The sequence below is a fragment of the Amblyomma mixtum genome, chromosome 8 (genome assembly GCF_055824585.1).
Source record: "Amblyomma mixtum isolate Tamu chromosome 8, ASM5582458v1, whole genome shotgun sequence".
NCBI classification, from domain to species: Eukaryota; Metazoa; Arthropoda; class Arachnida; order Ixodida; family Ixodidae; genus Amblyomma; species Amblyomma mixtum.
The window spans coordinates 147,271,611-147,285,154 of record NC_143019.1 but is presented as its reverse complement, the minus strand read 5'-3'; the positions used below and the strand labels follow the sequence as shown (position 1 = coordinate 147,285,154).

Genomic DNA, 13,544 nt, shown 5'->3' with positions numbered 1-13,544 from the left:
CCGTGTAAGGGCTGGTTATTTCATGTTAGAATTCTGACAGCTTGATTGTGAACAAGTTGAAGAGATGATAAATTGAAACAGTATGTCAGCCTCCAGAAGTTATGCAGTAATTTAGGTGGCTATAAATGAATGCATAGGAGAGAGTGAATGAAGCATGCAAGTTAGTGAAATGATGAGCTTTTAATACTACCGTTCCAAATGGTCTGTTCCTGTTATGCCTGTATATGTTGGTCGAATTTTAAACTTGAATCTAGAACTATGCCAAGAAGCACAGTGATCAGTTGGTTGGATGGTTGTCTTTGCAGTGGAAGCGTGTCAACTTCAGTCATTTCCATGTCCACAACTGGGATGCCTGTGTGAAGATGCTCAGGGACATGCGCACTGAGGAGCTGGTAAGCAGCACCATGGCTGTCTTTGTGGGAACACTTGCCTTGTTATGCTACTCTGTTGGCTTGCCCTGCAGTCGTGGTATGGGATCTCTGTGTTCAAATTGGTAGCCGTAAGCTGGCGCCAGCTATGCACACCTGCACTGACGCATGTGTGCCGCAGACGTGTGAGAGTGAGTACTAGTCAGGAGTGCAGGTGGCAGGGGCAGGAAGAAGGGTGTGCCAGCAGTCTGTTTACCGGCGAAATTTGGCGCCCTTAAAGGGAATTGATTGGTGGCAATGATAGCAATATGCAGTGATTTTGCAGAACACAAAGCACTTACCTGTTAGGAGGGGGAGAATTTTAGGTGATACTTAAGCACTACCCTAGGGAAATGTCGCGATGCGTTAATGAGTCTCTTCAGCGGCTGGGGTTCTCTATGCGTGTACTTTGCAGACGTGGATTCTGCTCTTTCTTTCACGATCACATCCCAGGCAATAATAAAAAACCATTGGAACCAATTGGTTCCATTTGTGGTTTAGCCACCCGACCAATTGGACCCAACTGGACCAATCTTTGGACCCATCAGCCCAGCCAGTTATCGTTGCGAAAGCAATACTGAAGTTTGAGCCCTTCTTCAGCGTCGTCCCGGCGGTGTAACCGCGTTTGACCCTTAGCATGACCTCCACTGTGACGAGAGAGACGGAGCCCCAACTCGTCTCGTCGCGGTCGTCCCAGCATAACCACGGGGCGCCAAGCAGCAGCTGCATGCCCAACTCAGCTCGTCGCTCCTGTCCCAGCGGATGCACGCCGCGCCACACAGCAGCGCGAATAAAAAATAAATAAAGATCAATAAAAAGTTTAATAACAAAGAAATATAAAAACTAAAAATAAAAAATAAAATAAAACAAATTAAAAATAAAAATAAAATAAAAACAATTGCGAAAGAAAAGCTGAGCATGGTGGCAATTGCCACCACCCCGTTTCAAAAGGGGGGCTCCTATCCATCTATCCAGCGGTTATCTGCAACCTTGGCCGCCAGCTTTGGCCGCATAGCTCGGAGCTTCTAGACAATCATCCATTAGCGTCAGCCGCTCGTTTTGGCGACCGAGGTACGCATAAATCTCTCGGCACGTGGGGGCCCTCGTGTGGTGAGTAAAACAAATGGGCAAAACTTTGATAAACACAAGCTTCACTAGGAGCACCACCAAGACACACCACCAGCCAAACCAGGCGCAGCCAGGGCTATTGTTTTTGCAACTTACCGGGCTTAACCAAGCTAAGCCTCTGCCAATTTTTGCATTCAGAAAATATTCACAAAATGTAACTCACAATTAAGTTGCACAAAGCACACTGTGATTTGTGAGAACTGCAGGGAGACACTCTGCCTGGTGCCAATTGACATTTTTATGGAAATCAAGGACAACAGACATGCACACGTCACAAGCAAGAAACACTGGACATTCAGATGAGTGGCATATATTAGCTCAATATATGCACATCCGGAGGACACACTTCTGCTTCCAACTTATATACCCCATATATGAGGCTGTTATGCTGGGGCCAGTGGCGCTTGCCCACAGAGTGCAGTTCTTTGATTTTGACTGCAGTGGTGATGCAGATGATCAGTGCAATTTAGTAGGTTAAGCATGATAGCTACTTTTGTAAGAACCATATTAGTTCTGCCTTGTTTGTCAAATTTGCAAACATTCATTTTGTAGTGTGGCAGCTGCGCTCACTCACTGTGGTGAACTGTGGGGGTGAAAGACTATGCTCGCAGCCTGAACGCTTGGCCTGAACCTAATGTTGCAAAGCGCCTAGGTTCTGCTGAGCCGCAACCCCCCGGGACGATGCCACCAAGCTCGGTAACGGGCTCTTCTATCTTAGCGACGTAGCAAACTTGTGGTTCCGAAATCATGAGGCTGACTTGCCTACGTGGTCGTCCTTCAGAACCAGTTTCGCGGAGGTATTCGGCCGCCCAACTGTGCGTGAACTGCGCGCCGAACAACGCCTCCACAACCTTCACGAGTTATATCCTCCTGAGACCCGTGTATGGCAATTTGTCCAATATATTGGACATTAGCTTTTAAGCCAGTACTCCCGCGCCGAAAGATTCATCTTCATAAAACCCACTTGTCCAATACATTGGACAACTGGTGGCGCCATCTGTGCAACTTTTTTGAAATTAAACTGCTCACTTTCCCGCCAAAACACTTTGAAAACGGCGGCGTTCAGCGGCGCGGCGTTCTATGGCACCTGCCGGATAAGTAAGTGTTGTTTCTGCGATTTTACCTACTTTGAACGAGTAAATTTTGTTGGATATCAACAAAAATAGAACAGAAAACATGTAGATATCATAATAGTAACTCTGAATGACTTAACTTTTCTGTGCTTTCAATCTGATTTCACGTGTCCAATACGTTGGACGCTGGGACTCAGCCCGGTTATTTTGACCGCGCTTTTGAGATGGCTTTCGCAATAACTGTAAACGAATACTGCTGGTATTTAACGGCTGGGGACGAAATAACGTCTTTTTTGTTGTAGGAGTCAGGCCTCGCGTTCCTGATGAGACGGCCGAAGCAGTTTTACAAAGAATTGCACAAGCCAACACATCAGTTGGTTGGTTTAGTTGGTTTATGGGGTTTAACGTCCCAAAGCAACTAAGGCTATGAGAGACGCCGTAGTGAAGGGCCCCGGAAATGTCGACCACCTGGGGTTCTTTAACGTGCACTGACATCGCACAGTACACGGGCCTCTAGAATTTCTCCTCCAAAGAAATTCCAGCCGCCGCGGCCGGGATCGAACCCGCGTCTTTTGGGTCAGCAGCCGAGCACATTAACCACTGAGCCACCGCGGCGGCCTCCAACACATCAGACATTGACCTATCGGACAGCGACGACGACACTATTGTCGATCCAAAAACAGCAAGAAACCCAAGAAACGTCAAGAAGCAAGAAACGTCAAGGAAAAAAAAAAACAGCAAGAAACAGAGAGTGACAGTGAAGTTGAGTGGAGCCCACCATCAAAGCAAGCTCGACGAGGAGAGACCAACAAAAGTGCCTGTGCCTACCACTTCCCAAGGCTGTCTGACGCAGCTAACGCTGCGCGCTGCAGGTTTGAGGGGTGCACCATGAAAACAAAGTTTTTTTTGCACAAAATGTCAGCAGTTCTGCATAACAAAAGACAGAAGATGCTTCGAAAAGGCACACAGCAAGTGAGCACAGCGAAACTTTTTTATTCAGTTGACGTATATTTTGCTACTTTGACTTTTGTCATCATAAAGTATTTTTTTCGCACAACTTTCACAGCTTTATCTGAAGTATTTTGTGGCACGCCCACTGGGTGGGAAAATACGGCTAGAGTCCTAGTGTCCAATATATTGGACATCGTGCTGAGCTGAAACTATTAGTTCTGTTGAGAAAATATCTCTCACTTTTCACCTTTGTACTCCTACCAGCTTATTCTGAAACCCTACAAAGTTTTTGTGCACTCAAATTCACTTCGGGTCTCAGGAGGATATAGAAGATGATCAAGACCTGTGCAAGCGCATGAATCCATCCATGCCGGAGGCCGATAAAATTAATAACATCTTGAAGAGCATCTCCGACGACGCGTTACAGATGTTGCTAGCCAGGAATCCACAAACAGTGGTGAATGTCATCTAGCTTTGCAGGAGCTATGACGTCCTCAGGAAGCAGAGGAATTCTACTCGCCATTCCAGCGTGCTCGACAAGTTACTTCCTGCGCCGGCGGTCTGCAGTCTGGTCTCTGACCCGGCCTCACTGCTTCCCCAGATCAAGACCTTTATCTGGGAAGAGGTGGCCTGCCAACTGTCCCTCCTGCCTGTGTCTAGCGACCCTGCGCCACCCCTCGATCCAACACTTCGACGCACCATCCAAGAGCAGGCAGCCGACGTTTTGCCCTCTAGCCCTTGGCTTCCACCTGTGACTGCCCCTCTCACATATGCTGAGGTTGCCATCAGACCATGACGCCTATGTTTACCACCCATCTGTCACGCCGCTACCACCTCCGCCGGCACCTATCCGTCGTCGTCTGCCGCCTCGCCGCGCCATCATGAACCCATGACGCACCCATGACAACCTCCCCGTATGTTACGCCTGTGGCTTGCCAGGCCACGTCGCATGGCTTTGTCGCCAACACCCGCCGAGTGTGTTGCCATGGGGCAGGCCCATTCCACTACGACCCTGCGCCTCCTTCGCTGCCAGTTTCCCCCCTGTGGACTCCTTCCATCTTGACCGCTCTTCATATTCTTCACGCCGGTCGCTTTCTGCCCGTCACCGATCTATCTCTCCCATGCGCCGGCACTCACCTTCCCGTCCGGAGGAAAACTAACAGCTGCAGTTCCAGAGGCAAGAACTGCGATTCTATCGAACTGCCCAAGTCCTCCGTCTTCACCCGCCAATGTTGTCGAAGTATTTGTTGATGGCGTCGCCATTCTCGCCCTTGTAGACATGGGCGCTGCTGTATCCGTTATTAGTGCAGCCCTTTGCTGTAGACTCCATAAAGCGGTGACGCCTGTTTCGTACTTTTGCCTCTGCACTGCAAGCTTGCACTGCGTTCAACCTCTAGCGTCCTGCACAGCTCGCCTTGTTTTCCGGGATGTTGTGTACGTCGCCGAGTTTTTCGTGCTGTCCCGCTGTTCTCACGATGTATTTCTGGGCTGCGACTTTCTAACCCTTCATCATGCGATCATCGACTGCATTGAACTGTCTCCGCTCTGTGCCACCCTGCCGTGTGACACCTCTCCCCGTCCCGGTGAAATGCTGGTTGCTGAGGATACCGACATCCCTGTCTTCTCTGCAGCCCTGGTTCCCCTCTCTTGCACCTGCGATCCTGATTCGACTGTTCTCTTTACTCCGACTGGTGCTGCTGTCCGTCGCCGCTCTTTTCCTCCTACCGTTCGCTCTTCTGACCATCTGCGATGGCCACAGCGCAATTTAAGTCATGAACCCTTTCTCCAAAAACATAGCGCAAAAAAGGAGACGGACGACACAGAAGTGGACAGGACAGGCGCTAACTTGCAACTTTATTTTTCGAAAAGCCACCACGTCTAATATATGGGAGCCGATCACCACCATCAAGCGATGAGCATGCGCAAAGAAGAGCACAATCAGGATTACAGCGTGTGAAAAATAAGCAAAAAATTACGATAAAATAAGAAAAGGCAAACATGGTGCCGCGGGAACACCGAAAGAAAAGAGACATCGTGTACTGAAACTTACTGCAAAAAGCGCTTTTCAAGCTTGTCAAGGTTAAGAGCCAAACAAATAACGTGGCAAAAAGGGGAGATAAAAATAGATCGACTAGAAGATGAAGGGAGTGTACAAGGCTCCACACTAAGACAAGCACATGGTGAAGAAAGAGAGCATAAAAAAGGGGAAGTTACATTTATGGTCATGGCAACGGAAGTAAAAGATAGCAGAAAATTAGGCCTAAAACAGATAAGGGCTGTGATACTATATATAATGAAATGAAAAAAAAATTAAAAACTAGGAAACTATAAAGTATATGTATATGAAAAATACAGAAAAGGATAAAACGAGAAGTATAAAACATGAGTGTAGAGGGCTCCACGCTAAAACAACGAGGGGGGGGATGCAAATATGAGAAATGGAAATAACAAATGAAGTAAAAGCCAATAAAACGCCAAGGAAAAGCGGGACCATTCCAGTTCACAACAACAAGAAAGGGTGCTTACGGTAAGCAGTCTTGAGACATGGTTCACATCTACAGATAGCCATCAAGGAATTCAACTTCACTGTCCAGTAACTGAATATAAGGTGCGCTGACGCACTTCTTCCCAGCTTTTCTTATGAAATACGCCTCCATGACTTCATGCTCTGTTTTTCAATTTCACACCGCTCTTGGCCGCACCGGCACGCATGCCCCTTTGCGCCAGCGCCCTTATCGCATGTCGGCCGCTGAATACACTGAATATGAATACATTGGGTGCACTTGGCTGTACCAAGTGGGCTCACCAATTAAAAACACAACTGGTCCCATTGGATGATAGTATCTTTGGCCTGTCCCGTTGTAACCAGCTGGCAATCTGTTTGGCTCCAATGGGCTTTGTGATTGCCCCCAAGAGTACAATTTTGATAGCATTAGGGATGCCTTCTGCGCAAGGACACCTTCTATATCGTCTAGGCTCTGCCCACATGCCCATATATAGGGAACTGGTCATTCTCTATACTTTGCATTCATATACATTCATATATGCTGATCCAGGGTACCTGGTTCCCTTACTTGATTACATGCAGCAGCACATGTCGGGTGACAAAATTATTTTGGCTGGGGACTTTAATATTTTGGAACTGGACTGGAGCTCTCGAATACCGAAATCACTTTATAATAATGCTCTCTTGGACATTGTATTCTTGAATCCACTTGTCCACACACCTACTCGCATTCAAGGGTCGTCGAGCTCAATACTCGATCTGGTTTTCGTTAGTGATTATTCCGCATCAACCAAAATAGACCCTGAAATACTACAAGGTTTGTCAGACCATAAGCTTGTGTTGCGCACTCTGCCTTTCCCTGTTCCTCTGGCTGTGAAAAAAGATAGTTCGCCGATATTAGCATTTGGAAAGGAAATGACGCAGCATATCTCGTTCATCATATACGCCAATTTCCTTGTACTGTGTATAGATGATTCGTCATCCATTGATCAGGTCTGGGCATCCGATAGCGTCCATTGATCAGGACGCTATCTGGGCAATTAGTCAGTAATAGGTCTAAAATGTTCGCACAGTTTTGTGTTGCGCGCGTAGGTTTGGATATTACTTGAGTAAGGTTAAAATTGTAGCAGAAATCTAGAAATTCCCTTGCTTCGCCATTATTAGTTGTCGGTGCGGGCTGGTGCTGCCAATCAATATTAGGAAAATTAAAGTCGCCAAAGAGGAAGATGTGTCCGTTAGGGTGCTTCGTGATAAGTTTACTTACGGAATTATTAAGCTGACAGGAAAAATCACGAGAGTTATGTGGAGCCCTATAACAGACACCAAGTAAAATCGTGTGTGGTACAGCGTGGCAGTGGAGCCATAAGATTTCCAGATCGGACGAGTCGTCAATTATCGACATTGATAACTGCTGGCTCACCGCTATCAGTACTCCCCCTCCTCGTGAGTCCTGGCGGTCTTTCCGAAAGACTTGGAAGTCTGGCAAGTCGGTTAGTACTTCGCTATCTGTGATGGCACCGTTCAACCAGGTTTCGGTTAGTATCAGTAGATTGCTGCTAGATGACAAGACAATATTGGAAATAAGTTCGCGCTTGGAAAGGAAACTACGTATGTTGGTGAACACAGCGGACAGGGGAACATTTTTGGGGCGGGTTTTTAGTTGTTTGCGAAGAGATGATTGCTAATCTGATTGTGGTGTAGCGATTGTTATTTCTTTCACAGTTTGCGAGATCTCATCAAAAACGTAGCGCCTGGGACCGATATGCAAGGTTTTGTAGCGTAGGGCAAATTTGTCGGAATTAGCTTTAGCAAAGGTGACTAGCTGCTTGCGGACGCTACGAACTCTGTGGGAGAAGTCTTCGCCGACACTGAATTTCGTTCCTTTAAATTTGCGGCCGCTAGAGAGTATTGTGTCTTTGATTTTGTATGAAATAAATTTGACTATTATTGGTCGAAAGCGGTTGGGTTCATGGTGGCCGAGTCGGTGGGCACGTTCTACTTCCTCAGGATGAATGGTTAAGCTCAAGTGTTGAGTGCAGTGACGAATGACCTCTCCCTCAGAGTCCGCAAACGTTTCGGAGGGATTAGAATCAGGAATTCCATAAAATATGAGGTTGTTACGGCGGGATCTATTTTCACTATTGTCAATGCGGGCCTCGAGGGTTTCAATCCGACGAGATAGCCGAGTATTTTCAGATTTTATAATTTCTAACTCGGATTTTATGGCTGTCATGGCTTCCAAATGTGTCTCAAGATCAGTCATGCGCTTACTTAAACCAGCTATAGCACCGTCAGTGGATATAAGCTGGTTTTTAAGACCTTGCACTTCGGAGATTAGTTGAGTTTGACCGGCGGATAAGTTTTTTAGTTCTGCGAATAAAGCCTCGAAATTGTTAGGTCCTGGGTTAGTTTCAATATCGCCTGCCAAGATCAGCAAGCAGCGAACAACATGAGCGCATTCAAGCACAAGAAAAATGCAGCATTGCGGGCTCGGCAGCTGCACTAAGAAATAATTGCTACTATTTTTAGCATACAAGGAATGCGGATAACTAACCTGCATGATGTAGACAAACGGATTAGTGGTGTGCACGCTTGCACAGCCACCGAGCCCACAAAGCGGCAAAGGCGGCCGATCGTCGCTTATATTTCCTGTGGCTGATGTTGCTGGTGATGAGGCTTTCCAGGATGGGCTGGGGAAATGGTATCCAGGGGGAGGCGCTGCCGGGCATGATGAAGTGATGACGTCGGGTTGGGGCCATGCGAAGATGCGATCGTCACTGCAGTAAACTGCAGTGGATGACGTGCTTGCTGGGGGAAGGGCCAACAACGCCGGAAGCAGGGCATTAGCGACGAAGGCGAACACCTGCATGATGTAGACAAACGGATTAGTGGTGTGCACGCTTGCACAGCCACCGAGCCCACCGAGTTAGTTGCGCTGTGCGCACAGGGAGCAGTGAGCGTGGGCTCGCGACCCACACGTCACCGGCTCAGCGATCGTTAGTTGTGCTGTGCGCACAGGGAGCAGTGAGCGTGGGCTCGCGACCCACACATCACCGGCTCAGCGATCGTTAGTTGCGCTGTGTGCGCAGGGAGCAGTGAGCGTGGGCTCGCGACCCACACATCACCGGCTCAGCGATCGTTAGTTGTGCTGTGCGCGCAGGGAGCAGTGAGCGTGGGCTCGCGACCCACACATCACCGGCTCAGCGATCGTTAGTTGAGCTGTACAGTTTAGCGATTTGAAGGCTATGAGATTCTTTCTGGCTAAAATGGGCAAGAAACTTTTCCTAGCATGACAGTCACTTAGTCCTCAACAAACATGACGTTGCAGGATAGTGGAATCCTCCGGCCAGCAAAGGTCATTTATTTGTTGTAGCCATGTTGCAAAGATTAATTGTGATAGAACAGTTTATTAAAGGCAGGTTCATCATCATCATTTATTTTACCCTTAAAGGTGCACTGAAGAGGATTCTGAACATGTCTTTTTGCCGCGGGAACTCGATCCACACGTTCCTAGCATTCTTAGAAACAGTGACTTATTGCCCTGTGCGGCCGATTTCCCCAATTAAAACGAATTAACGTCCAGCTCCCGCCTTTTTTTTTAATTCTGCCTCGTACAGTGGGCAGAGTCGACCAACGCGTGGAGCGCCTTTCACCCAGTCCCGTGGAGGCTTTGCTTTCGCTTTATTTTGTTTTTTAAGTTTCCATGAATAAATAGTTTCATTCGCAGCTAATATAGGCGCAAAATAAGCCCGAGGAAATAAAAATACACGCGGACTATTTGCTACTACGGACTACTACGCATTACTCCGCCGATGGGAGAGCGGCAAGCCGCCACAGGACTGGATGAAAGGCGCTCCTCTCGTTGGTCCACTCCGCCCACCGTACGAGGCAGAATTAAAAAAAAAAAGGCGGGAGCCGGAAGTTAATTCGATTTAATTGGGAAAATCGGCCACACAGGGCAGTAAATCGCAGTTTCTAAGAAAGCTCGGAACGTGTAGATCGAGTTCCTGTGGCAAAAAGACAAGTTCAGATTCCTCTTCAGTGCACCTTTAAAGGTCTCTTTAAGGGGGGGGGGGGGTGACAAAGTAAATACAATAGAAATACAGCGTTAATACAATTGAACATAATGTAATACAATAAAATACTGACTTCTTGGGTCAGTGCGCTCCTTAGTCACGCTTTCAGCTAGGTTTGGAAACGACTGAGGTTGTAGATAATATTAAGATATTAGGGGTTCATTTCAACAGCCAGCTAAGCTGGGACAATCATGTTAACGCTCTCATCAGTAAGCTTTCTCGTGTCACAGGTATCATTAACCGGCATCGTCACTTACTTCCATGCAAAGTTAAACTTCTCCTATATAATTCGCTCTTTATGTCCCAAGTGAACTATGCGCATTTAGTTTGGGGAACAACTACAGGTACCAATAAAAATAAGATTTATGTTTTACAGAAGAAGGCTCTGCGTGCAGTACTTAACGTCGGTTCTCATATAAACACATGCGATTTATTCCACCAGTTCAATGCCATAAAAGTATCTGAAATGTATAATGTTAGGCTAGCTGAAAGATACAAGAAGGACATAAAACAAAATATGAATTACTTGCGTGACACGGCACACCTTTCACTAAATGTACAAGTTTATCCTATCAGACACAGCAAACTGTGGCATATTCCAACCCACCGCACAATATATGGTACACATAGTCTAGCAAACACGTTGCCCCGTCTTCTAAATAAGTTTCAAACTGCACAAGTTGATCTTTCACGTGCATGCCACCAAGTTATACATGATGTATGTGCCACTTTATAGATTCATTGCTTCTTTATCCCTTCACAGCTTCTTTATCTCTTTCGTTTCCGTATAGTGTTGACCTAATTTGAGTAACCGAATTCCTGTTGTTTCGATGACGTGTATTTTTCTGTTTCCTTTTTTTGTTACCATTTTTTGTTGTACACTTCATTCCTTGTTATTTTTTCTAATAATACGCAAAACCATTTTTTGATAACTATTGTTTGCATTTTGAGATGCTATTTGTTTAAAACATTTATGTTACCTGCTGCCCTGCAATGTAAGGGCCGAGGGGCACGTCAAGCCAAAATTTCTGGCTTTTTTCCCTCGGCCCTCACCATGTGTTCATGGGAAAAAATAAATTGAAATTGAGTATCCTATAAGTATTTAGGTGTCACCTTGTATAACGACCTGTCCTGGAGTGCCCACATCACTAATATTATCTCATCTGCTAATAGAACACTAGGTTTTTTACGACGTCATCTCCGCCATGCCCCCGATCATGTAAAATTACTAGCATACAAAACACTTGTCAGATCAAAATTAGAATATGCCTCACCTATTTGGAGCCCGCATCATGCTTACCTTATCAACGCACTTGAAGCAGTACAAAACGGAGCAGCCAGATTCATTCATTCTTCATATTCCTACGACATCAGTGTGTCAGGGTTGAAAGATAAATCCGGGTTATCACTCCTCTCAGTTCGTCGTCGCATCGCCAGCCTTTGCTTATTCTACAAATTTTACCACAGTTCACTTTCCTGCGCACCCTACATCGCCCCGCCAACCCGCATATCTCATCGCACTTCTCATCCTTTCCAATTTTCTCGACCACGTGCCCGCGCGGTTACTTTTGCAGCCTCATTTTTCCCCCGTACCATTGTCGACTGGAACGACCTTCCCAGCGACATTGCAGCCATCATGTGCTCCGCGACCTTCGCTGACAATCTTCATGCTCATTTGTCATCGTGTTAACACTTGCCGCCAACGAATATTGTACCCACCTCTTATGTAATGCCCCTCACCGGGCCTTTAAGGAAAATAAATGAAATGAAATGGTTCACACAATGTTTCGTGCTTAGCAATGCTCACCCGCCAGCCATTTTTTTCTCATTGGCTTCGCTTAAAGCACAGCCACATCACGGTTTGAGGAAGGGCTTTACTTACTGTGAAAAAAGCATCTAACTAACAGAGGTTACCAAGAGTTCAAGTGTGGGCTAGTTGGTTGATCGTGTTTGATGAAACAGCGACAGAGAGATTACCAGGACATGTTTTACCTAATTAAAACTTTTGCCAATATTATTCTTTGTCGTTTGTCTTGTAGCTTTAACAAAGAATGTCTGTGCTGGTGAAATAACGTGTGGGAAAATCGAACATGTGTGTTTGTGCTAATTCAGGTAATGCAGCGCGACCTGTAGTGCGTATCGCAGACACATATATAACAGTCAGTCACTTTTGGCCTAACTTACTTGGGCAAAGTGCTTTATCACTGCTTACTTTGCAAGAAGACCGAAATTAACTCACAAAATTAGTTGGCTTCTTTGTCTTTGTGGCCTAGACAACTTTTTTTTTGTAGAATAAGGGATGGTCTTACCAGAAAAACATTGTTTTAATTCCTTGACACAAAAGTGATCAACAAAAAATGGTGCCAAATGTACTGTGCGATCAAACTTTGTTCAGAGATGTAACTAGGGTGGTACAGACCATACCGGGTGTGCCTGGTGACTTCTGTGGCCTTTTTTCTTCGTTCTGTGCCTGCGTTATGAACAAGGGTGGTTGACCACAAATGCAGGTGCTGGAGAGGGACAGCCTGGAGCCAGTGTTGTGTCGCATCACCATGCTGGACTCGGTGAAGCACGTGACGCTGGAGGTGAACCCACTGCAGCTGGCACGCGTGGCCAGGGCATTCCCCCACCTGCACAGCATCAGCGCCCTGATTTCTCGCCGGGGGTGAGCATTGACAGAGCTGCTGAACCTGCTGTTGGGCTAGTAGCCATGGTTTACAGGTGCCAGGACAGCACCCCATTCATTAGAGTGAAACAGAACTGCGCAAAGACGACTGGACAACAGAGCGGCACAAATACACACAAAGCGCAGTGTGTGTGTGTGTATCCGTGCCTTCTTTTGCCCGTCGTCTTCGCACAGTTCTGTTTCGCTCTAGCCATGAACCACCGACTAGCCCAACATCATGTCTTACCCCATTCATCTACTATTTTCTTGAAACAGCAGATACACAGGGCACTGACTTACTTTTCACGTAATTGAAAGTTAGCACTGTGTGTGTCCTTTTGTGTCTTTGTCCACGTCAGTTGTTGCCGCCAGGTAGCACCAGAAGACAAGGAGGTTAAGCTTCTCTGGGAATGGTGCCAGTGAATGGCTTCTCGATCGTTTGTTCCGTGATATATCTTTGGTGGAGGTGCTGGGCTCTTTCCTGGCCTATGTCATACACCCCTCCTCGCACCTCAGGCCTCTGCCTGTCGACACACCAGCTCACCGAGTCAGTCGTCGGAACTTACGACTTCCCCCGAGCACGGGCCATTGGAGTCTACCTCAGCGCTTGCTCCTCGACCAACCATGCAAGGAACTAGTTATTACGCCCTCCAGAACCCACGAGTACCAAAATCTTTCCACGGCACTCAGCTTGAGGACATGGAAGACTGGCTTATTCAGTTTGAACGCGTGCCTCAT

The 13,544-nt window shown here is 46.8% G+C and overlaps 2 protein-coding genes across 3 annotated transcripts in view; one reads left to right on the top strand and one right to left on the bottom strand.

Moving 5' to 3' along the window:
• LOC149334730 (uncharacterized) overlaps window positions 1-12,789 on the top strand; it is a 115,032-nt gene extending 102,243 nt beyond the window's left edge. For both annotated transcript variants that reach the window (XM_089555342.1, XM_089555341.1), the window contains exons 15-16: window positions 306-392; window positions 12,649-12,789. In XM_089555342.1, coding sequence (XP_089411468.1) covers window positions 306-385 — 80 coding nt within the window. In that variant the 3' untranslated portion in view covers window positions 386-392; window positions 12,649-12,789. The remainder of the gene's footprint in view (window positions 1-305; window positions 393-12,648) is intronic.
• Window positions 6,683-12,784, bottom strand: LOC149334731 (uncharacterized). Its single transcript, XM_089555343.1, has 2 exons — window positions 12,561-12,784; window positions 6,683-8,928 (listed from the first exon to the last, which is right to left on the bottom strand). The coding sequence occupies exons 1-2, from the start codon at window positions 12,780-12,782 to the stop codon at window positions 7,747-7,749; spliced, it is 1,404 nt and encodes a 467-aa protein (XP_089411469.1). The 5' UTR covers window positions 12,783-12,784; the 3' UTR covers window positions 6,683-7,746.
• Window positions 12,790-13,544: the final 755 nt, after the last annotated feature.